Source organism: Rhinolophus sinicus, linkage group LG06, assembly GCF_036562045.2.
Source record: "Rhinolophus sinicus isolate RSC01 linkage group LG06, ASM3656204v1, whole genome shotgun sequence".
Classification (NCBI taxonomy): Eukaryota; Metazoa; Chordata; class Mammalia; order Chiroptera; family Rhinolophidae; genus Rhinolophus; species Rhinolophus sinicus.
This window is the reverse complement of record NC_133756.1, coordinates 133,747,500-133,773,121: the sequence shown is the minus strand read 5'-3', so window position 1 is coordinate 133,773,121 and position 25,622 is coordinate 133,747,500. Positions and strand designations below refer to the sequence as shown.

General features: G+C 47.1%; 1 protein-coding gene across 11 annotated transcripts in view; it reads right to left on the bottom strand.

Moving 5' to 3' along the window:
• Positions 1–25,622, bottom strand: part of NAV2 (neuron navigator 2) — a 717,995-nt gene that overhangs the window by 138,471 nt on the left and 553,902 nt on the right. For all 11 annotated transcript variants that reach the window (XR_012497554.1, XM_074336128.1, XM_074336129.1 and 8 more), the window contains 4 exons: positions 22,274–23,375; positions 17,473–17,585; positions 13,036–13,144; positions 10,750–11,139 (listed from right to left, as the gene is read on the bottom strand). Coding sequence is in view for 10 of the 11 variants with exons in the window: in XM_074336128.1 (XP_074192229.1) it covers positions 10,750–11,139; positions 13,036–13,144; positions 17,473–17,585; positions 22,274–23,375 (1,714 nt within the window). In the remaining variant the exon portion in view is untranslated. The remainder of the gene's footprint in view (positions 1–10,749; positions 11,140–13,035; positions 13,145–17,472; positions 17,586–22,273; positions 23,376–25,622) is intronic.

The window sequence follows — 25,622 nt, the reverse complement described above, 5'->3', positions numbered from 1 at the left end:
GTCAGGTCTTCTATTGCCACATCTAAAGTTTCTCCCATTATAATGGGGGTGTGAAATACAGTATGGGGAATACAATCAATAATGGTGTAAAGACTATGTAGGGTGTCAGATGGGTACTGGACTTATCGGGGGGACCACTTCATAGATTATGTAAATACCTAACCACTGTGCTGTATACCCGAAACTAATATAAAATAATATTGAATGTCAACTATATTTAAATATATATATGTATACAAACATGTAGTCATGGGATGTAAAGTACAGCATAGGGACTATAGTCAGTGGTATTGTAATAGCCATGGGTGATATCAGAGACTTGAGGGGGGGTTACACTTTGTGAGGAGGGTAAATGTCTAATCATTAATTGTTTTGTACACCTAAAACTAATAAAGATAAATAAATATGGTTTCTTCCATCATAGCATGCCTCCAGGGCAGCAGCATGAAACCATCATGAGTTCCCAACAAAACTTAAGTTTCTTATCTTGATCTGAGTACAGGCACATATGGCCTATTTTTTTTTTTTTTGAGTCTTTCAACATCAGCTTACTGTCTGAGGGCCAAAATACTCCCAACATCATCCAAATGTTTCTTTTCTTATTCACCTCAACTCGAACTTGGTATTTTCCAACCTTGCCATCATAAATCTGTTGAGCCACTCTGTTGCTGCTGACCCTTGAAAAATAACAGGGAAAGGTATTTTTTTTTCATGATCTATATACTTAAGAGAAAAACAAATATACGTGGCTTGGGTTTTCTAGATGAGAGCTATACAAAAACTTAACAAAACTATACAAAAGCTTAACAAGACAAACAGGGGCCCTTCGGGTCTATTCATGACACCTCAGTTCTCTCCATTCAAGGTACATTTGCAAAGCACGGAGCAGAGAAAGAGGAGCTACAACTAGGACACTTCAGCAAAGAGGGTGGTCCTGAAGGATGCAGGACGGAATATCCAACTACAGCAAAGCAACGAAGGCCCAAAGTTACACCGAAATTCCAGCTCACAATGGGAAAGAAACAACAAAATACGAGGCCATCTTTTTCATTTCTTCCATGGGCTTAAAACAGTTAAGTAACAATTACCCTCTTGGGTTTTCATTTTCCTTATTAGTAAGATGAAAATGATATCCTATACCCGAGTTTGGGGCACATAAGATACCCTGAAGTATGTAAGATGCACAGAGGGGATGCAATACACATTAGCCTCTGTTCCCTGTCACCCATCGACAGCTACAGAGTTGGAATGTTTCTCTTGTATGTGTCAGTCCCTCTCGCTAAATGTGAGTTCATGGGTCCCAAGTTTACTCTGAGGAGGACCAACAGGACCAAGGCTGAGCTCTCAACATAAGGAGTGCCAAATGGGCCAGCCCTAACAGCAGATCTTGTTGGTCCCACCCCAGAGCACGGCCTGCGACAGAGGAGACACTTGTATTTGTCGAGTTGAAATAACTAAAACACAGCCTCTCTCTGGAGTGTTTATTAATGCACCCATGGTGGGATTTCCCTGTTGCACGCTTGGGGCCCATCTGAGTGACGCCCAAATGCCGCTGTGTGTTTTGTTGACGTTGCTTATGAATGAAGAGTCCCGTGAAGGGCAGGAAGTCTGCAAGGCCATCCTGCGGTGGGAGGAAAGGAAGGAGGGCCTGATGAGCCTGGTTCATCACAGCAGGGGGCTCGAGCCCAGCACAGCGGATCCCGGCTGGAGGTTTAGGGGCGTTCATATTTGCCACATGAGTATCAGTTATGGTCTCATCTCAAACCCCACTCACTCAAAGGAGATGTTGCACTGGGGTTTGGGGATGAGTAAGGGTGGAAGAGAATGGAATCTACTGAGTACTTTTACCCTGTACCAGGCACTAGATACTACTAGATGTGCATTATGTCCCATTTAATCTTGGCAACTTCGTCATTATTAGGAGGATGGGTTGGAAGGACCTACAATGCCCCGGGCACTGACCATCACTTTGCATGTGTTATCTCTTCCATTGCAACCCCAGGAATTATTGCTCTCATTTTGCAGATGAGGAAAGCTGGCTTCCCAGAAGGATAATGTGAGAACATAAAAGACCACCACAGGGCTTGCTCTATTCTCAGATTCCCCTTGGAGCCCCCATATTTTGCCTCTCAGTGTTCACATTTATTACCACCTACCTGTGTTAGAATCAAGTGTTGACTCACAGGGCAATCTCCCCCACTGGGCCCCAAGCTTTTCCAGGGCAAGACTTGGGAGGCTGTGGGATTGGGGTTTTTCTAAAGCCCCCAGAATTACATTCCATAGGCTGCCACATACTCTGCTTCAACATCCCGCCAGCCCTGGTCTGGGGCTGGCCTGGAGACCTGAGACAATCTGAGGGCACTGGGTGGGTGCCAACCGGCAAGAGAGAATGCCAGAAAAGCACGGCGGGAGCTGAAGACAAAGGTCAACTAGTTCCCAGCCAGTTTCAGCCCAGGCTGGAAGCTGGGAGCCGTCTTTGTCTCTCTTGCACCTTCACGCCCCCGGTCCAACTGGCCCTCCTGGTAGCCTGAGTTTAATGTGAAAAGTATCTGTAACCCCTCTGTGCATATGTTCCCACAGCCTCAGCCGTACCCAGAGCCATGTCACCACGCTCTGGACTCTAATAACTTCTGACCTGAGTCCACCCCGCTCCTGTCTTGAATCTACAACCCATCCCAGACATGTTATATTCTCATAAAAACATGCCTTGTGTTCATATGTTCTCGTGCCCTTGCTCTTGACCTTGGTCGGCCCGTCCCCTTGTTTATCTTTCAAGGCCCAGTGCACATGTCTGAAGATGCAGCAGCTGCTGGTGGATGCCATGGTAGTGACACCTGCCGTGTGCTCTGTCCAGGCACCATCTCCCTGAAGCCCCACAACAACACCGTGAGCCCTGCACACGGCAATTAAACAGCTTGCTCCAGGACAAAAAGCTAAGTGTGGTGGAGCCAGCCCAGGATTCAAGGTTGGACTCAATAGCCCACACTCTTCTCACTGCCCCGACCTCACAGTACGCTCTGTATTTCTCATTAGTTGTCCCCACAGAATTCGCTGCTTCCCCCACTGGCCTCCGTAACTCACCGCGCTCACGCGAATCGACACTTCCCTGCTCCCTGAGCTGTACTTCACGGTATCCGGATCGCAGGGACTGGGTCTTGTTCATTTCCCTTGGCCTCAGGGCCGTTAGCACCGTCTCTAGTACACAGTCAACTCAATAAACACTTTCACATGGAATTTTACTGCCTTTTGCCTGGAGCCTCCACAGAAGGCAGGCCAAAGGAAGGGTTGCCGGTTTCCAACTCCAGAAGAGACCCCCGCTTTGGGAAGCTTTGGGACAGGGAGAATGTTGCCAAAGGGTGGGGGGGGAGGCAGACAGTGAGCAGCCCCCTCAGGGACCACTCGAGAAGCACTGAGGTATGACTTTCTTCTCCCAAAGCACCCACTTTTGTTTCCTTCTCCTTTTCATTCCCCAGAGGATGCTGGGGAGAGGCGGGGATTCAAATCTCAAAGCAAGCTTGGAAATTCACATCAGGGCCTAAGCCCGGTTTCCTGAGAAGATACCCCCTTTTATCTCTCTTCCCCCATAAATCACTAGGCTGTTAGTTACGAATGGCGGTTTGGACTGCCCCTGTCAAAATGGGACCACACTTCATTCCTTCATGGGGCTGTTGGCCAGTAAATCTTTTTTTAATCCCAGTCTCTGCCTGCTGAATCCATAGTCACCAACAGTGGCGAGAGAAGGCTTGGGAATGCTGGACAATTTCCCTGCTTTCAGCATGTTGTTAGCTCAATTGTTCTTTCTCCTCTGATGAAACTGCTACCCAGCTGCAGAGGAAGGCTGATAGATTTCCCACACTCCATAAATCAAGTGGATGGAAAAAGCGTCCAATGGATGCCTCCACAGCCATCAGGGACAACTGATATTGGTAGCCAGAGCCATCAATCAGCCACACCGCCCCTGTCAGATGACATCACAACCATGTGGGGAAAGCTGTCACTTGTTCTGCAACACTTGGGGAAATTAATCCTGCCCTCGGCATAACTCCCTGGGCTTGCTTACTCTACCCACAGTGGTACTTATAAAAACAGGGGTCATTGTATTTGCCTGGGATATTTAACACCAAGGAAAATATCAGACAGGGAGTGGCATTTATGGTTTCTGTGAATTCATACACCGTTAAGACCTGTCAGTGAGAAAACACTAAGGGAAGAAGAGAGGAATGGAAAGACCCCTGGACCTGGACCTGGCCCAGCCCCATCACCAATCCTCTGGGTTACACTGGGCCTGAGGCTTCTTGTTGGAGCTCTGTTGTATTTTGAGAGAGAGAGAGAGAGAGAGAGAGAGAGAGAGAGAGAGAAGACTGGGGCGGGGGGGGGGGGGAGTTAAGAGGATGGCAGTGCATTAGGAGCAAGTAACTTGCCCAAGGCTTAAAGATCTGTCTGTCTACAGAGCTGAGTCTTTACCTTTCCATGACATTTCAAGCTTTCTAACCCCACTGAGACCCACCCAGTAACTGGCTGACTGGCAACCTGAAATCCCCAAGCCTTCCAAGAGCTGCACAAGCCAAGATCATTTCAGAGGGATCAACCCAGAGAAACGAGAATCCCACCTTGTCAAATCCCATGCCATGCTAGAACCGGCCATGACCCAGTGCCTTTCAGGACGGCCTTGTCTAAAATCATTTATCTTGGCTCCGGGGTACATTTTGGCTGTAAGCAGTGTTTTGGCATTCTCTCCTTCCTATCAGTTTGCCAGGAACAACAGCCTGTCAAGGTCGCTTCAGGTCTGGCCTGGAAAGACCATGGGAAACATTCACCAGATAAGAAAACCCTCCATGCTATCAATGCTGCCTTTTTGACTCACAGTGCTACCTGCTGTGTTCTGTGCTGACTTGGTGACAAACAGCTCCCACATTTGTCCCATGGTTGTCAATGGAGAAAGGAGAAGAGCAGAAACACCTCCATCTGCATGACCTCCCATGGCACATGGTCCAACACCCTGAGCTGTCTCCTTTTTCCTCTATTGTCAATGCCCAGCTCACGGGGATAGAGGCGGTCAAAGGTCTGGAATAATCGGACAGTACAAAACAGGGCCAAAGAAAGGGAGGCTATGTGGCTGGGGCCTCAAGTTCAAGGGGCTTTGATCTCAGGCCTATATTCATTCAGAGGCAGGTGACTGGTCTTGCTGCAGGTCAGCTGTAGCATTCATTCAGCAAACATTTGTAACTACTTCCTATGGAAGAGGTTGGCCTTGTGCCAGCCAATGAAGATATGGGCGCATTTAAGACAGATTTGACTTGAACCTTTAAGGGCTTGTGACAGGTATCAGCTCCCTTCCTCATCATCAATGCACTGAAACAGTCTAAAAATATCCTGTATGCGTGCCGTGTTTGATTTTACACACACGCACACACACATTTATAATTCTGATGTGGTGTTTTCAGTGCCATTATGGTTATGTCAGGGCCATGGGAGTGCAAAGGCAAGAATCACTGCCTCTGCTTAGACAGAATCAGGGAAGGACAGAGGAAGTGACCTGGTAGGCAATAATGAGAAAGGCAATCTAAACGCAGGATTCTGCACATGCAAATGACGCATGGAAGCATGACACACTCTGTTATAGATGACACGTTTGTTTCCCCCTCCCCCCTTCATACGTTGAAGTCTTAACCCTCAATGTGACAGTATTAGGAGGTGCGGCCTCTGGGAGGTGACTGGTTTTGATGAGGTCACGAGGGTGAGGCCCTCACGATGGGATTAGTGCCTCTCTAAGAGGATGAAGACCCCCCCAGAGCCTCTCCTCTCTGCCCTGTGAGCACAGAGCAAGGCGGGAAGGGGGCAGCAGGACCCGACCATGACGGCACCATGACCTTGGAATCCCAGCCTCCAGAACTGTGAGAGATAAATGTGTTGTTTACGTCCTCTGTCTACGGCATTTTGTTATAGCAGCCCAAGCAGACACACAGTGACATATTTATAGAGCTACTAATAATTCATTGAGGATGGGGTCCTCAGCTTCTGAGGAGCTGAGTCTCCCAGCAGGTGCTGGTACACATATCACACCTGTTGGTGGAGGAATCCCTGCCACCGAACAGGCAAGACTTCAGCCACAAGAAAGTCAACACTGCAGACCACTTTGGTCACAACCCCATTTTCTCTTCCACACTAGACTAACGGTCAGGCAAACCAACTGCTTCAATGTTCACTTCTTGGCCCTTAGTCTGAAACCAACATCATGGCTCCGAGAGGTGAAAGCAATCAAAATCACAGCGTCACATCCTATGTTGGCCACTAGATGGCGCTATGCATCGCACCAAGAAGACAAACCAGGGGAAGTTCATTTTCCTCAAGCCTTCTGTTAATAGAATGATAGAGTTTCACAGCTGGTGGGAGAAAGTTATATAAGCCCAAGGGCCTGCAAGGGTTAGGCCTGCAGAATAAACCATTCACAAAATATTTGTTAAATACCTAGTTGTGTTGATCTCTGAGTTTAGAAAAGTAGCAGGTACTGTTTGCTTTCTAGGAGCTCCAAGTATGGAGGAGGAATGAATAAATGCACCCGTGTACGCACGCCCACACACCCATTTCTTCAGCATCCCAGATTCTGCCAGGTGCTTTTCAGGCTCTATGTGTAATTCCCAAAGGTTAAGAACTTGTTCCAGTTCGTTTGGCAGCGCCGGGACTAAATCTCAAATCTGTTCACTCCGTAAGACCTTCCTCTTTCCTCAGTACCATCCAGTCCCTTTCAAACACCGCCCATGCAAAGTGAAAGAGTCACACCTAAGGTTGGGTGTAAAGCAAAGCTACCAGAAACACCGGAGGCAGAGCTAACTGCCTGGGGAAGTCCGGGAGCCACCACAGAGCAGGTGTTTACTCAGGGTCAGTCCCATGGGGCTTGATGGGACAGGAATTCCAGGGAGAAAGTGGCATGTCCTGAGGTGCAGAGCTTTGCAAATGCAGGAAACAACCTCTGGTGAGGAATGGCAGGTAGCCTAGAGCTATGGGAAGTGTGGGCTGTGTGCGATGGAAGTGGCCAGGGCTAAGGGAGAGGACAGCTGAGGGGAAGGCATTGAGATCTGTTCCCACAGGTGATGGGAAGCCATCAGAGGTTCTTGGAAACATTTCTGATGTTAAATTTAAATGGTCATATTTTTCCAGGAAGGAATGTATATTCATACTTTGGAAGATTATGCAGTCTCCTTTGAAAAGAAAAAAACTCATCTTTCCAAACATATGGATGCTAAGTCTGTCCCCTTAATTTTATTCTGTACCAGATGGCACTCTGAATTTTTAGAAGATGAGTAGCTGGATTGACTTCACAGATCAAAACTTAGTAAGAGGTATCTTCATCTGTTATTTTGAATTCTTTTCCACTAACTAAAGCCAAAGCCCAATTTACCAATCTAATAAAAGGAAGTGGTGAGGTCCGGTGACAACTTGTAAAGTACTTAGACACACCCAGCACATACTAAGTGTCACAGAAGGATATCACTCACTCACGTGCGCGTTCTCTCTCTCTCTCTCTCTCTCTCTCGCTCGCTCGCACGCACACACACATGCGTACACAAAGTCAAAAGGCATTTGCCATTAGGTTCTTAGTTAAACTCTACACAAACAAAGTAATTTCAGCCCCATCTTCAGGCGAACTGAATGATATACACAGACACATGTGCAATGCTAGCCAGTGGAGACGATAAACTAGAGACATCCAAAAAATAGCTGTTATACCAAGCAGAGGTACAGTGTCATTTCAAAAAAGAAAGTTCATAGGATTCCAGAAACTAGAATTCACTTCCATATCAGGCTTTTAAAATAAACTTGCTGTAAACTTTTACAAGAACTTTCATTAAAAAGCCTCCTTATGGATTTATATCTTACTCATCCATCAAGGCTGTTCCCACTGAGCCAAACAAACATCTGGATGAAAACTTTAATCATTTCATTGTTGCCAAGTGCCTGGATGTTTGAGGTTGATAAGATATATAGACCCTGTCTGAGACTTTGCGTCTTTATCAGATATTTTCCGTTAATCAGATACAACCTCAAAGAGAAATCTAATTGCAGGAGGTTAAGGATCATATTATTTATAATGCTTCAAGGCTTAGGGAAGTTAAATGACAGGCCTAACATCACAGAGCTCACAAGTGGCAGAGCAGGGTTTAAGCGCCATCTGTCAGATATCTCAGTCTGTTTTCTTTCCACTGCACCAATTGCCTCAGCAATATAACTTATTTTTGGCAGATTCTGAAGCACAGACTAATGACCAGTCCTTCAATATCTATAATCTTGTCAAGTTTGTAAGAAAAAAAAAAAGAAAGAAATAGGTACAAAGGACATTCAATGACTTGCCCTGGACTCGGCATGTAAAAGCAAAGTGGGCCTCACAGCAAGAACTCACATGCATTTCTGTAGCGTGGAGTCATGCTTTTAACTAGTGTCCTAGAATGTTACAACTAGAAGGAGCATTAAATGCCATCTGGGTTACCACTCCTCATTTTGGAGGTAAATTTCTACACTAAAAGGAATGGGATTGAAGAAAAGCCAGACCAGAGTTCTTCAGTTTTAGTAACTGGATGGTTTGCTTACATGTCCACACTTTTATCTACACTTGCTTTGAGCACTCTCTCACTTGCTAAAAATGTAACCTCCCCAAAGCAGGAACTGAAATGGAAACATTTGGGCTTTTGAGCAGGGGTAAAAGAAAGTTCTCGTTTGAGTAGGTAAAGAAACTAGGATTTCTCACTGCGACATCACTGAGGTTCAGTTTAGAGTACTTCAATGTCTCCACCTTGTGGACACTGTCAATACTACATTAAAATAAACACAAGGACCTTCATATATTGAGGATTAACAGACCCGACAACAGAATAAACTCTATTACAGGATAGAGAAATCTCAAAATAACCCTACAACATTTTGGCAGCATGTTACAGTGGCATTGATAATGATAATAACCTTGAGGCCATGCGAGATACCAAAAGTCTTCTAAATAATAATACAAAGATGAAATTACATGCAATTTTATTTTAGTAATAGGTGCATGTTATTATTTCCATATTTATGGAAAACTAGAACTAAAAAATGATGCTGTATGTTCAGTGGGTCATTTATCAGTCCATTAAGTTTCCCAGCCATTCTGGATGGCAGAAATTTGTTATATTATAAAGGTTTGGTGTCTCCTGTCTTCCTAGATTTCATGACAGGCAAAGCATCTCTTGTTTAAGCTTTTCAGTAAACAAAAGAACATTTCTAGTCAGACAGGTAGAACTAAGCAAAAGGAATTAATTTTGAAATAAACTCCAGTAGTTGTGTTATTTCAATGCAGCAATAAGATGCTGGGCAAGATGGCGGGTTCAGGAACAAGGCCCTGGAGCCACTAGCCTGGGTTCTGCCTCTGGACCACTGTGGGACCTTGGGCAAGTAATTTAACATTCCTGAGCCTCAGTTTACTCCTCCATAAAATGGGGATGATGCTATCACCCACCTCAAAGGTTTGCTGTGAAGTTAGAACAAGGTAACATGTGTACAGCTCCTAGTGCAGGGCTTGGGAGCACTAGCTATTATTAAATCATGAAAATACTGACTCACCCGTGGGGCGTTGATCCCTGTTCATGGAAATGAGTGGCATGATTATTACATCTGATTTCTGTTATCTGTAATTTTGACGGCTAGAATGTTAGAGGATGATGAGATCTTGGGAAACGTCAGCGCAAGTCAGGTTAACAGATAAAGTCTCTGGCAAGTGGAATAAATAGACGCACCTTCGGTTTACACAGTGATTTGGAAGCGGAGCTGAAAACAAGAAGCCCAGCCTCGGGCTATCCATGGGCACGGCACAGCTTAGACTTCGTCTCTTCGCTTCCCTTAACCTCACAGATAGAGAAACAGAGAGCTGGGGTTTGTTCCTTCATGGACCGATCCACGTGTTCATTAACTCAGCGATATTTCGAAGCTCCTATCTGTATAATGCACTGGGGATTTGGTGGTGAACAAGCCAGACAGTGTCCCTGCTTCATGGTGCTGACTGCTGCAAGCAGGAGTGGGCAGGGAGACCATAAAATATAAACACATAATCAAGATCATTTCCAGGAGTGATATGCTTTTCAAGGAGCATATGACAGGGTGATAGAGAGGAGAGGGCATGTGGCAAGGGCACGTCAACGACTTCAAGTTGAATGGTGGAGGAGAGCCCCTCTAAAGAGATGCCAGCTGAGCAATAACAAGGAACCAGCCATGCCAAAGATGTGGGGAATAGAATCCAGGCGGAGAAACAGAGGGTCCAAAGGTCATGAGGCTGGAACAAGCTGGATGCGACTGAGGACAGAAGGAAGAGCTGCAGCCGAGGAAGTAAGGGGGGCGGGGGTGGGGGTGGGGAACCATGAGATCTAAGCGTCAGGTAAGGGCCAGATCCTGTAGGACCAGGTTGGCCATGCTAAGGAGTCTGGGTTCCATCCTCAGTGCAAGATTTGGTTTCAAGGGTCGACACAGTATGGTTTGTTGTCAAGCGTCACTCTGGCTGCGGGTCGAGTCTTGATAGAATCACCTGGCTAAGACTGGACTGCAGCCCAGGTCTGGGACTCTCAGTCCAGAAAATTCCCTTCCACACCCCACAGCCTCTGACGTAGACAGCAGACGGTGAAAGAGGCTGTTTGATCTCCTCCAGAGAACTTAAATAAAGTCCTGCAAAAAGGAAACCAGGCACCACGCCTTCCCCTGCTCTGTGAAGAGAGAGAAACCCCAGGGACTTACCCGCTTGTGATGTCATCCGTCCGGACGTTCTTGCTCAGGACGTCCCCATCGCTCATGTAGCCGGGGGCGTCCATGCTGATGCCCTCCAGGTCCATCTCATCTCCTGCCTTGTCGGAGACGTCCACATGGCAGACACTGCTGCCCCTAGAGGCCAGCTGCCTCCTCAGCGGGGCAGAGTACACATAGCGGCCCGACTCAGTGTTGATGAACCGGCTGGCATTGGCGCGAGGAGGGTACCCGTTGCCCATAGAGGGGGCGTCTCCTGCTTGGAGGCGGGGACTGGACTGGCCAAGTCTCCAGGACAGAGGAGTGGGCCTGCCGGTCAAGCTGAGGATACTGCGTCCGCTGATCTCTGTGGTGACATTGGTGTCAAATGTGGTTTCCAATGTGCTAAAAAAAACACAAAAGCCGCCTTGCGTTAGACCCTAATGTGCCCAGAATCCTTTGCAGTTCATAGGTTCTTTAATATTTTGAAATGATGAGATGTTTCCTATATACAAAATAGGAACAAACGATAGGCACCAACGTGCCACCCAGTGTATTCCTCTGTTAAAAGTGAAAAGAGAAACCTGCACATCGGCATAACATTCTGAAAAGCCCAGCACAGACTTTACCCCCCTAAAACATGATACAAGACATCCACTGCAGCTTACTTTAATTACACGATCTTAACTACTAAAATCTTCTTTCCAGCACAGGAAAGGAATAGAAAATGCTGAACTGGGGCAGAAAGATGCCACCTGCCTGTTTGTCCTAGGATGCTACTTCGTAGCTCTCCTTTTCCAAAGCAGAATGCACCCATCACTCTGGGATGCCTAATATCTTACTTTACCTCCTCAGATGCTTCTTGACCGAGCAGGTGGGGAAAGCTTTGATTTTCTAACTCTCTAAGCTCCATTTACCCCACACTTTGGCTTCTCCCACATTTTGTCCAAAATGACAACTAAACTTTGAGGGGCAGAAGGCCAGAAAAGTAAATGCCTGGGCTTGAGATCAAATTACATCGATAATAAATCAAATTACGTGAGTCTGCCTCTGCCAGGAGACTCGAGCTGGTCCCCGGCCATGTAAAGGCTCTTTTCCAGGCCACTGTCTTTCTGGCCCTGCAGGTGCTGTGGCAGAGTCAGGACAAGCAGTGTACCTCTTCAGAGCTGCACTAGGGTCTCTAACTGAGCAGAGCGAGCGAGAGTCTTTCCTGCCGGAGAAACCATCCAAGATGTCCCTCCTGTTACCATCACCGTCCTAATCCAAGCCAAGAAATCCATCCAACCGTTGTAATGCATATTAAGTCAGTTTCGGTGCTTATGCTAAAAACACGGATGTTTCCTACCTAATCACCGAGTCCCCATGCCAGCACACAGTAAAGGTTTAGGGGGCCTTACACCACAGCTCCCAAGTTCACTCTCCTCTGAAAGAACCAATTGGCACCTCAGCTGTTTTGGTTGCCCTCTGATCTTGCAAGCGGCCTGACTTTCCTCATAGGGGGAGCCCCTCAGGCTTATGTAAGATGGAATCCACAGTGCTTAACCCTGAGCAAAAACTGCAGGCAGTAGGGAGCCCTGCCGTCTCCCTGCGATACTCATGTATCAAAGAGACTGAAACTGTAGAAGCAAAGGAGACTGTCTGGAGACCAGTGGGGACACCTAGGGCGGGGCCTTGATTATGAAAGCCAAGCACAGGCCGTAAACCTTGGTTCTGCCAAAATCACGAAGGGGGTCCCAGGGTTGCAGCCTCCTCGGATTGTTGCTCAGCAATGAAAATAACCTGATAAATGTTTCCAGTGTCATCCTAGATTTTATCCAACTAAATTACAGTTTAAACACGATCCTACGTTTTTATGACTATCTCCTTACGTGTTTTATACATGTGCATGCCTAACAACATTATAGAGCATTGCGTATCAGAAGACCCGGTAGGAATTCAAGTTATTCTCTTTGCCACACAGGTCAAATATAGTTTACCTGCTCATTTCAACAGCACAATATAATTTTGGAAAATGCATGTACAGTGAAATTTAAATGGAGCTTGTCTACAACAGCCTCTGTTGAATGGATTTAGCAACCTTCGGCTTTGGGGAAGAATCTGTCTATACTAATTCTCGCTAATTACACTTTTCTTCTGCACTCTGTATGGCATTCTTTGTCAGTTCCAGCACATTCGGTAATCAAGGTTATTAGTTCCCTTATTAACCAAATCACGTTGCTGGTGGCACGAATAAACATAAGAGAAGCCGTGCGAAAATCAACTTATTAGCTAGTTCAGTTGAGTAATTCATGCTTCAGATACCTGTGTGTAACCTGAGTTCCCCGTAAACTGGACATGGTCTCCTCCAAATTCTGCCGCAGGTCAGCGATGTTTTTCACTGTCCGCAGTCGCCGAGCTTCAGGATCTTCTCCTGGAAAGATGAGGGTTAAGACTATTTTAATTCTCAGACAGACAGTGAGCTTCATGGGAGCAGAAAATGACTCCACAATATAACCATGCTCCATGCTCAGGGCCTGGCTCACCAAGGCACTTAAAAAGGATTTGGGAATGAATGAGTGAGTGAGTGAATGAATGAATGAATGAATGCCCAAAGGAAGGTGTTAAGTCTAAGAAGAGAAATCTTTCTTCTCCCTCCAGGTCCCTCCTGAAATAGGTGAAGTCTAGCTTGTAAAAGAAGCAAAGTACCTAGCCTGAGACAGAAACACATTTCCACACTGCCTCCAACAAAGACATGCACACGTTAGGTCTGATTCCCAGGCATTGTCCTCTGCGCTTGCGAAAGTGGCTGAGGCATTTCGTTTTTCACCGACGGGTGACACATGCTGCTGTCTACTAGCCCTACATTACAAACGGAACTTGTAGTGGCTAAAAGATCTGCTCTTACTAATCACACGCATTTCTACAGAGAGAGGTATGTCTTTTTCTTTGATTCATGACATCACCTCAAATTCTGGCCCCTCTACTCAGTGGCTGTGTGATCATAGGGAAGAGTGGTGACAACCCTCTCCATCCTTCAGATTCCACCATCCTAAAGCGAGGGCAGTGACAGTAATGACCTCGAAGGGCAGCGATGGGGACTAAATGCTGTAGATCCCTGGGCACGGTGCCCACCACAGCTCATGCCAGCTGGGGCTGCAGAAGAGCAGGGAGCCATCAAGAAGACTCAGGGCTTCGCCTAGAGAGATAAGGGACGTCCATTCTCTAGGCAAGATTTTCCACAAAATATGTGGCCCAGGAGAGGTCAATGTGGCACAAACGTCCCAGGAGCCACAGGCCACACCAAGCCAGGAAGCCACGTGCCCCCTCAGAGTAGCCTTGCTTTAGGTTCTCTCATTATTCCTTGTTGTTTAGGCTTCTAAGAGGAAGAGGAAAAGGAGCATAACTACAATAGTGATGAAAGGAATCAAACATCTTTCCCTCGGAGGAATTCCAGGGAGGGCTGAGAAGCCTGAAGAACCGCAATCAAGGGTCTTTAAAAGCCTATGGCTATTTCAAGTGTTGGGCAACAATTTTAAAGAAACCTCCATCTAAAATCCAGTACACATGGACAGCAGCAAGTGGAATTTACATCAGACCCTAAGTAGAACTTCCGCAACTGTCATTGATCGGGCAACAGGCATCTATGAAAGGTCACAGAATTAACCTTCCTTCTGAGACAGATGACAACTTCCTGAGGTTTTTCTCAGCGTGGTGCTGCGTGGTGGCTGGATGAAAAGATAGTTTGTGAGTGTTATGGAGGAAATTTGCTACCGCAAACTCTATCTCCTTGAAAATGCAAGTGTTTTCAATTTTCTCCCTCTTTTTAACCAAGAGGAATTTGGAAGGCATTTATTTTTCTCTTACCTGAAGAGTGGTCAAGCTTGTATTTCCCACCCGATTCTTTAAAATCCATGCATGTAGGTATGTGTTTTTTAAATGAAAGCAATGATGAATACCGACCTTACCTTCCCCTAATGGCTTTGGAGGAATGTAATTGCATCTATCTCTTGGGCCATCAATTAAATATCTTTTATTGCCAGTTTGGCCACATTTTATCTGTGGAAAGCTGCCAAAAAAGGTACTAATCCTTTGGACAGCTCTAGGCCCAATAATGAACATTTATTATGAAGCTAAGTCTAGGCAGCAGTTTTTAAATTACCTTCATCAATTAGCTTAATCACATACAAGTACAATAATTACATTTACTGATCCATATCTCTCTTCATGACGCATTTGCCAGTGTTAATTCTTCTTTAGAAAATCGGAGATCTTTGAGATGGGATGGCATCTCACCTTTACTTCTGGGAACTCCCACCTCCTCCCGCCCACCACACACACACAACGTATCTACAGATGCCCAAGAAATATTTATTGCCCAGCAGACATTTGGTCAGTGTAGGGTTGAAGAAAAAGCATGGGCTTTGCATTCGGACAGATAAAAACTTGAATCATGGCACTGCTGTTTATCGGTCACTTGACCTTGGACAAGTTGCTTGTTCTCTCTAAATGTCATCTGTAAAATGGGGATAAAGCCTTTCCCGCAAAGGGTCAGGAGGAGCAGATGAGATGACCGGCACAAAATGAGGGCTAGTTGAATCTGAGTGCCCTGTTTCATTCTTGGGGGTCTTGCTGGGAAACGGAAAGAACCTGGGATTTTGACTTGGAAGAGGGAGGTTTAAGGGACATGCTGCTACAAGGAAAAGATGAAAATTGTCTGTGGGCTTCAGGATACTTGATTATATCCAGTGATTAAAAACGTAAGAAGAAAGAACTCTGTTACCCATTAAAGCCAACAAAATATGGAAGGGCTGCCTTATGAAGGAATAACCGTCAACATCCCCATCACAAGAAATATTCCAGCAGAGACTGAAAGATGATCCCTCAATGAATGACAGTAAGGATTCATAAACAGGGCAATAAACAAACAGGAGTGTGTGGTTCCTTGTAACTCTACAATCCAAGACAGATCTTAACTGTAATGCTATGTAGATGACAGAGCCCTATGGAAAAATCCACCTATTTGTATAAGCAAGGGAAAGAACTAAGCAATTGATCAAATAGCCTCGTAAATGTCCATTTCTAAATACACTCACCATTCATTGTCATTTCAAGGGGTCAGTTGTGGATAAGTTAAATTCAATCCCATGCCACTATGCAGTGTCTCCATCAAAGAATTCACTGGACAGTCACCCACGTGAGTTCTATGTGAATGTAATGGCAAATCACCCTGATTAAGAAATTTTCATTAGCCGCTAATGCCATTCGACTCAATACCAAATCAGAGTGCTTGATCAGGCAGGACTCGCTGCACCGTTCTATTCCCCAAAGCAACTGACAGCGGCTCAGGCTTTCTGAGCTCTTATTTGGTTTTACAGTCCTGATGCAGAGGAGACGTGGGGAGAAGAAGAAAAATGAGTGAAAGATCACAGGCTGCAGTCTGTCGCTCTGAAATTTAAGTGTTACATGGAATGCTCTCTTGCTGCTGCTTTTGCCTTACAAATGTGAATTGTGCTGAGCCACCATGCCTGACACGAACCCACACTGCTCCACGGGACACACATCCGATCCATGCCGGGCTCTGAAGCACTGGCTTCTCTCTTTTGATGTGTGCCCATAAAGACAAGATCTGGAATGTGTGTGGAGACCTGAGCTGTCGTCTGCACTGCACACCCTTCTCCTGGCCCTTTTCCTGTGCGATCCATGTGCTCAGATGCAAGGGAGCTACAACCCTGGGAGAGAAGGGAGCAAAACCAATCCCAAATGTGGGGGCTTGAAACCTTTCTGCCTCATCACTGGGCCCAGCCGCAGAACGAAAAGGAAATAGTTGAATCTCTCAGATCCTCTGAAATTAATACTCAGAGCTAATGGTGAGATAGGTAGGAATTGATCATATGGGCTGCAGACCAATCCCACAACAATAAATGGCTATTAAAATGTTAAAATGATGTGGTCATGGATATTTAGTCTAATAAATAGATTTTAAACACGGATTCGTTTTCTAACCCAACTCTGGAAGTGGTACGATACGAGAAGAATACCACAGCCACTACTAGATATGTGGTTTACTATTCACTTCCCTGATTAGAAGTTGCGGGAACACAGGGGGAATGGGGTAGAGAGACAGACAGAGAAGGTGGGAACTCAGAATTTTATATTTTGGCGACTGCAGATTTTATATTTTTTATAATGCCCCTTTAGTCATCATGGTCTAGGCTATACTTAAATAAAATTTAGATTTTTTGTTTTGTTTTTTGGCTATGGTAAAAGCAGCATGCTGTCATCTTCTTCCCAGCATTGAGAACGATGTCCCATCAGTGCTTCCATACAGGAAAGGAATAAAAGTCAGTATTTTAGAGTCCCAACTCTTGTTGGAAGTGACTTTATCTGAAGAGTAAACAAGGGGATTCAAAGTTAAGTGTCATAGCAGCCCAGAGCCCCTACGTGAATGAAATGGAACATATCTTAAAATAGGATTTGCCAACAGGTAAGAAATTTATTTACAATTCTGGAGAGGGTGTGTGTGTGTGTGTGTGTGTGTGTGTGTGTGTGTGTGTTAGGAGAGTGAGAGAGAGAGAACAGGGAAACAGGGAAGAAAGAGAAGGAAAATAGTAAGAAAGAAAATAAGTTTGTTTAGCTCATCAATCAATGCAAACATAAACCAACTTTAGAACACCTGCTGGGTTCATGCCCATCCAGCAGGTTGTTACACGAGATGCCACATCACTGGCAGACACACAATTTCTGGGGCTCCATACTCACCAGTGAGTTCTTCCAGGGCAGGCTGTCCACTCTTGGAGTAGTGGCTGGTCTCCATGCTCACACCTGCTGAGCTGGACTCGGCAGTAACATTTCCTTCGGTGTCTGTCTGGGACCTTCGCACATAAACCAAAGCAGGCACACTTGTCACAAGCAGGAACTCCCACATCTGGACCGCTGTGGTTTTACCATAGAACCCCCCATCACCTCCTTCAGCAGGCTTTGGAATAGAGCAGACCAGCTGACTGATGCTAAAGAATTCATCAGCGTGTGTGGAGCAACGTCAGAGACAGACACGGAACTATAAAAGATGAAGTAAGTATTCATCGCCCAAACGGAGGGTCTGCAATCCCTTACTGGATTCCCATCAGAGCGCTAAGTCTGGCCAGAACAATGCTGGAGAGTACAGGGTGGTTTGGATCATTTAACCTCTCCCAAAGAGCAGCTTCTAAGTAACTAGCCACACCAGCAAGTCAAACATAGGGATGACTCCATGGAGAGCCCCCATGCCCCCCCAGTCCTCCTGGCATGGCTCTCTCTGAAAAGGTGACTGTAAAACCAGTCAGGACTACGTGCCAAGCAGGTGTGTTTGCCCTCCAGGTCTCTGATTCAGAGCTCAGATCTTGACATGAAAGATCTCATTGATCACTATTTCAACACTTGACTGAAATGCATACTTCCCCAAACCTTCTCCATGCCCTTATTTGTCAAGCAAATGAAGACAACTGCTTCATGCAATGTGTTCTTGCTGCAACTACCTCCGCTCATTTAGGCAAACGTATAACTACACTCAGATGTATAACCCTGGGTGTAACATTATCAATTCATTTAGCATCTTCAGCTAACTCAACCCTATTTCACTCTCTATGAAGAAAGCATTTGCCAAGGACGAGACTGTCTTAAACGTGGGGGTTGTGCTGATAACCCTCAAGTCATCCATCTACTCTTCCTCCCTTTGGCCTCCTACGGAAGCCGTCAGTTCCCAATTCCAGTCATCTCTACCTTTAATGTATTTTCGTACCCCCCGTGCTCCTCTCCATCCCCTGGCCGGAGTCCCGGCTCCCATCACCTCTGCCTCGGCCCTACCAGTGCCCTGCAACAGGTATGCTGCCTCCAGCCTGGAGGGTGCAAATGGCACCCAGGGGGAGGAACCAGTCCACACATATATTTATTGGTGTGCATAGCATTTTAAAGCTTTTGAATTAGTTTCAACATTTAAAAATGGGGGAGCTTTCACAAAAACTGGCTGGATTTCTGCCTCCTCCCAGGAAAAACAAGGACGTCTGGAAAGACCGAGCTCCACCTGCTGGTGCCAAGTGGTGGCTGCTCCCTCTAGAGGTGTGGCCTTCCCTCTGCCACAGTCCCACTCGTCCTGAGGCTCCCATGTATACTGCCTTTTGGGGCCCAATCAGGCACCTGAAGGCATGACCTCTGTTCTAGACTGTTCCTAGGGCTGGTCCACACCCCACAGCATCCTCCCGACCTTTGTGATACTGACGTGATCACATCAGCTTCTGATGAAAGGCTTCCAATGGCTTCCCAGGATAGGCCTGAGCGCCTTACTGCAGAAGGTACCGCACACCACAGGACTCTTCCTTCCTCCCTCTCCAGCCCCCCTCCTGCCACTCCTGCCCTGGACACACAGTCCTGCCCTACGCGCCACCCACATGCGGCTCTCGCCATTCCCAGATCACACCCTGCCCTTAGCAGTTTTGTCTTTGCAGTTACTAGAACCTCTGCCTAAAGGCCCATCTCCCCTTTCTGTCCTAATTTGCTCCTAACCTGCCTTGAAGAAGTAGCTCCCATGTCACCTTCACCTGGAATCCCTCCCCTCACTCTTTGCCAGCTGATCACACCTCTGTGTTTCTACAGCACTCTCCTTCTTCTCCGGAAGCCTGTTTCCTACAATGTGGTGTCATTAACAAATCTTTCCTCAACTAGATTGAGAGCTCTCTGAAGGCAGAGACGGGCTCTTTCGATGTGTACATATAAGGACACGATCTGTTCAAATTCATATGCTGAGGAGGCACTCAAGGCAGGATAAATGTGTTAAATGGGTAAACGAGAAATCTTTAACTCTGGAAAGATGCTGGGTAGTGGAAGGAACATTAGACTTCAAGTCTGACGAGGTAACTGGCTTCAGGCCTACAGCCATGCACATTTGAATACATCTGAACCGCAGGCCCTTCTTGGGTACAGTGGGAATCACAACAGCGACCTCTTCTGGCTGCTACAGAAATCACAAGTGATATGGCAACAAACAGTGATAGAGGGGTCCCCCCCGTTCACTTCTGACTTGATAAACATAATTCATTCTGAGTGATTTTTTAAATGATTTATTTTCCTTTTGTCCCTTGCTGAAATTACTAACATGGGCAGGTTCTGGGGAGAGCACTGCAGGTCACAGACGGTGAGCCATAAACTAGAGAGAGAGCGTTTCAGAGCACAAAGGAAGTCTAACCCGTTTTTTGAGATCCTCTAATCTAATCCACGGTCCTCACTTTACGCATGAAGACACTCAGGCTCAGAGCGATGCAGTGATTTACAGACAAGAGAGTACGGTGCTGAAGAACTTGGGTCCTTGTAGGTGGACAGCCGTGAAACACTAGCTCTTCTGGCTATTCGCTCTGTGACTCACAGCAAGTTATTTAATTACTCGAAGCCTCAGCTTTGCTCAGCTATAGAAGAGGGATTTTTAAAAAGGTAGACAGCTCATGGAAATGTGGGGATGATGAAATGAGCTAAGGCATGAAAAGCTGTTAGCCAGGTCTCAGTAGCGGTTCCTGCGGCCAGGTTCCAAGACCACACAGGGAGTTGCAAGCTGAGGAAGGACAGAGTCCAGGAGTCCTGACTCCTATCGCACTGCTCTTCTTTCTAGTGTCTTCCCTGGCTCACCTAAAGAGCAAAGGCACCCCAGAGGGGCCAGAGGGACATCAGACGGAACAAACTTAACATTAAAATGGGGCTGGACAGATAGATATACATGGTATTTTCCCCTTCCTCCTATTTGTCATATATTTGTTCTTTATCGTTAAGAATTTTCCTTTCATAAAAAAAGCTTGAAAACTTTTTTAAAAGGTTAAGTATGTTTGCAATTTTTTAAATGATTATAGCCAGAAAAAAAGGGGGAGTGGGTGGGACTCAGGGTGATCAAATCATGTATTTTAATTTTGAAAATGCAAATCAAGACTCTGTGAACAGTAGCCTGATCTCATGACTGTAAACGCTACTGGGATGATCAACGTTTCGTGGGGAGCAATTCAGTTGCCGCTGCGGCTCAGAGAACAACCGTACAGAAAGCTGTGCGTGCAGACGCGTGCTGAGTCATGATCTCAGCCTTGGCACTCTTCTCAGGACTGAGAGCTGAGCTGAGGACGTGATTTACTAAAAAGATGGCCGGCTCCCATTTAAAAAGTTCGGGTGTGACCCTCACTGAAGGGGAGGGTGAGCAGAGGAGAACGAAGAGGGATGAGGTGAGGCCTGACATTCCCTCACTGGCTGGACCTGGCTGGCTTTACTCTGAAATCGCTCAAGCCAGCCTTTCTATCAGCCATTGGCAGGAGTGGAAACAGTCTCCGAGAACACAGCTCAGGCAGGGAGAGAGGGTTATGGGTGAGTCTATGCATATGAACAGCGAGGAAAATACATGTTTGCGTATGTGCATTTGTATTTGACATACGAACGTGGACCTGTACTCCCACTTACATGTGACTGTGACTGTGGGTGTACATGCATACCCACGGCTGTATGAGGGTGTGTACAGTGGTGTGTACATCCTTAGCTTAGGCCGAAAGCTAAAATGCGTGCCCAGAATATGAGATTCAATCTTTCGATCCTTAGTCCCCTTTTGCTATGTAGACGTATCAGTTATCATCCAGCTGTGCAGTGCGGCCCAAGACACTACACGTCCAAAGCACAGGATCAAGTTGATTACTGTAAGCAAAGCTTTGGGACTTTCTTAAAATCAGTGCTGGGGGAGCTGCCATCCGCCTGGAGAGAACTCATCACCTAGATCAAGGAACAGCCAGAGCCAGCGTCCCCATTCGCCGAGGTATGTAGTGCAGGCTGAGCAACCAGAGGTGTTCACAGGCCAGAAGCACACAGAGCAAGCAGCATCTGGCTCCACATGTGTCCCATGGGTGCACCATCAGAGCCAGAGACTGAGGGGCAGACAACGGCCAGAAGGCCAGAGTCACATGCAAACACCCAGGCTTGCCTCCTCAATATAACCTGGGTTCTTCTGTTCTTCTAGAACTGGTCTCTCCTCACCTCTACCCTTCTCCCTCATCCTGCTCTTGCCTCGAACATCCCAGCACACTGCAGGAACTGAAAACGTACTTAATATGTGTGCTGTGGTAAGAAACTGTGAGGGTCTGCAAGGTCAAGACAAACACCCCCGTGAGAAGCAGCATCCGTTATTCAGCAAGGATGGCTAAAGACTGATGTGGGCGCCTGCTGAGCGATACCAAACCCCCCTTCACGCATCTGCCTGTGCCGCTGCTGCTGTTTCCAAAATGCCCCTGAGTCCCCAGATGCCCGGTGAACTGCCACTCATCCTGGGTCAGCTCTAAATTTACCTCCTCTCTTTAGCTTTCTCTGACTCTCCACCAGGCCCTGCTGTATTAATTGTTCCCTCAAGCAAACTCTGTATACCTGTTAGGACCGTATCACCGGTACCTCAGCTGCGTGTGCTGAAGTGTTTCCCAGACAGCGGTCCTGATTCCTGCCCTTAACTACCCAGAAGCCACCAGAAAGGCTTCTCTGTCCAGTGGCCCAGGAAGGGCAGGCAGGTGGCCGCTCCTACCTGTACAGGAAAGGTGCCACCGTGGCAGTGTTGGGATGGTTGTATTGCTGTTGAGGCTGAGGTAGCTGAACACTGACGGTGTTGCTTCCCGTGGTCTGGGTGGTCCCGACGGAGCCACTGACCGTCTGGCTGCTGATGCTGTGGTTCAAGGTGGTCCCTCCGGGGCCTTTTCCTTCCGAGGATGCCAGGCTGGAGGAGGAACTGGAGTGTCTGCCATCCAGCTGGGGCTTCTGCTGGGGGAGCCCCGAGCTCGGCTTGCCACCCCGGCTCCGCTCCCCCTCCTTGGAAGAGGCAGGGGCACTTGGGGATTTCCCGGGCATGCTCTTCATGCCTGGTTTTGGTATTCCACTGAGGGGAGGGGCTGCGGCCTCCTTCTTGGCACTGCTGAGCTTGCCCCCTTTGGGGATGAAGCTGGCGATCTTGGAGGACTTTTTTGGCATCTCAGTCACCACCGCCCCAGTGGGGTCTTCTTTTGGCCCCTCTCTGAGCTCTGGCCTCTCCGTCACAGAGGCTCTCTTGGTGAGGTCCTTGCTCTTCTCCTTTTCCTTTTCCCGCTGTTGTTTTTCCTTTTCCTTCTCATTGCCTTTCGGGGAACTCTTTTTGGTGGTCAGCGCCCGGCTGAAAGTTCTCTGGGCGATGCCCTTGAGTGCGATCTTGGGGCTGTTGGAAGGGGGACCCGCCATGGAGAGCACGCGGCTGGCGGCCTCCATCTCCTCACTCTCTTCAACGCTGGACAGAATCTCCAGCCGCTCACAGCTCGTATCGCGTGACCCCGGCCCTTCACCCGCCTTGGAACCCCCTTTGCTATTGAAAAGTTTTAGTTTTTCCAGCATGGACTTCTGATTATTAGGGGCTGGCTTCAAGGCTTCGGAGCTGGGCCTGGGGGCCTCGGGCACGGGCTGCTTGACCGAGAGCATGGACGACGTGGCGCTGTGCTTCACGCTGACGGACTTGCTGCGCCAGGGCTTGGCAGCCCCGGGCTGGGGGATGGCCGAGGAGACACTGCAATTAGCAGGGGTGGTGGAGCTGCTGCCACTCTCCAAAGAAACAGGTGCATTTTCGTTCATTCCGGGGTGGGAGGAGGCTGGGCTTGCCAATGGCTCTGCAGAGATGGAGAAGAGAAGAAAACCTGAATTATACCAGTGGATCTGCACTGACGATGAGGGAGCGTTGGCTATAGTTACATGTAACCATAGCCAATCACTCTCCAACCCAAATGCTTTATAGTTCCATGACGTGCTTTGTGCATTACCTGTGGTTAAATTTTAAATCCTACCTTGATTTCCTCCTGTTCTCCATCACGCACTGTTCACATCCACCCATCACACTCTGTGCTGTGCACAGGCACGTTGAGCTTAACATCAGTGCACACAAAGTACACTTAAGCACTTAAATTTATGGAAAAACAAAGAAACTACAACCTGCACCACCATTGTGGCGGTGTGGGAAAGATGTAGGAAGTATCTATTGTTTTGAATTATCAGCCCACAACCCCATTTCCCAGTTATGCAAAACACTTGAGAATTATCCAACTTTAAGAAAACAATGTCACAGAGACATTAAAACAGAACACACCAAAAAAAGAAAAAGAAAAAAAGAGAAACCAAGTATAATCTTTACAGAAGAATAATTACCCACAGAACTTGCTAAGTCCTATCAAAGCGTATCAATTTTTCCTATGTTGGCAATTGTAAAGAATTACAAACATGTTTCAGACTAGACTTAAAATAAGAAAGACTTTTTAGCTTAAGAGCATAAACTGTGCACATGGTTTCACTGTAGGCAAGAAAACACACAGGTTATCTGAAAGTCAAGGCTTTCCCCTTGGCGTGCAGGGAGTACTTCCCCGGCCAGACTCTTTTCTCAGAAAAACCTCAAAATGTTTCCAAACTAGAACTGGAATTATTCTGGGAAGGGTGGGTTCCAAACTGGAGTTGTACCCGCCACCAAGGCCGCCAATGTCACAGACATGAAAAGTGGAGCGCCCTTCTTCAGGCAGCCCTTCTTCAGAGCGATGAGCTCTATATGCTACACAAGGGCAGCTGTCAGAGTGAAAGTGGCAGGGAAGACAGGTCCTGGCGGAGCCCAGTGCCCACCCACACCCCATGCCCGCCCGGGGCTCAGAACAGACAGGATGTGAGCCCCCAAAGAGCATATCCCTGTCTGCAAAGTCACCATGTCATTCATGACTTACCTACGAGCAGCAGCCACTTTCTCCCGAAACGACTCCCTGCAAAAAATTCTCCAACTGGAGAGGCTGTCCGTCCAATTGTCACAAGTGTTTTCGGTTAAACTGCTCATGTTTCTAATTAACTTTTGTCATCTGCAACTGACTGCTCCAGTGCCCAGAAGCCTGGCGGGATTAACGGCTGCTTCTTCAGTTTTTTTTTTCTCTCTTTTAATACCTATGTTCCGCTGCCTTTTAGCGACAGAGTAAACTGTATACAGAGCGGCTTTTTATGATTTAAAAGTCAACGGCCGCCAAAGCCAAGTGAAGGCAGCCCCTGTGTGGGACGCGAGCGCCGAGCCAGGGGGAAGAGCTCCCAGCAGAGGAACTGTTTCCTTTCACTCTCAGCTGCTCAGGGAAGCCACAGCTCCAGGGTGAGCCAAAGCAGACCTCCCAATGTTTTAAAACACATACATCTTCCTGACTTACTGGGGATTTGGGTTTGGATGGGGGTGGGAGGGGTTGCTGCACAAGCCTCCCTAACAAAACCCATGGGGCATCTTTGGATCTTTTCCTGGGGAGAGTCGGAGACTGGCTCAGAAACAGGCTCACGGAACCCACCCACACCGCGGCCTTTCAGAGGGTCTCCCCGGGCCTGACACTGTTTCCGGAGGACCTCCGGATGACAGCAGTGCAGTGCTAGGCACGGGGTGAAGAGAGTCGGGAAACTGAGGCTCAGGGAGGGCTAATGACAGACCTGAAATCACAGTCACTAGAAGTGGACATATCTGGGATTTGAACCCAGGTCTCAGGACACAGTACTCTTTTGAGGAAGAATCCATTTAAACAACAGCAACTTACTTAAGTGACTGGAGTGCTTTTTAGACATCACCTTTTCTATTGCTTGGGTATGTTCATGAACCAGCCCAGCCACTAGAAAGGAGGCAGCCTGTACCAAGAGACCAGCTCTCTGGAGGAAATTACAGTGACACTCCAATCCCAATGACTTAGGACAACTGAGTCATTCCCCTTTGCCTGGGCTCAGATCTGGAGCAGAAGTATTCATGTATTTGTTCATTTAATATTTCATTCATATAGACATTCATTCATTCAGTGAGCATCTCGCCTGCGCCAGACATTGCTCTAGACATTTGGGATCCATCGATGACCATCACCAATACC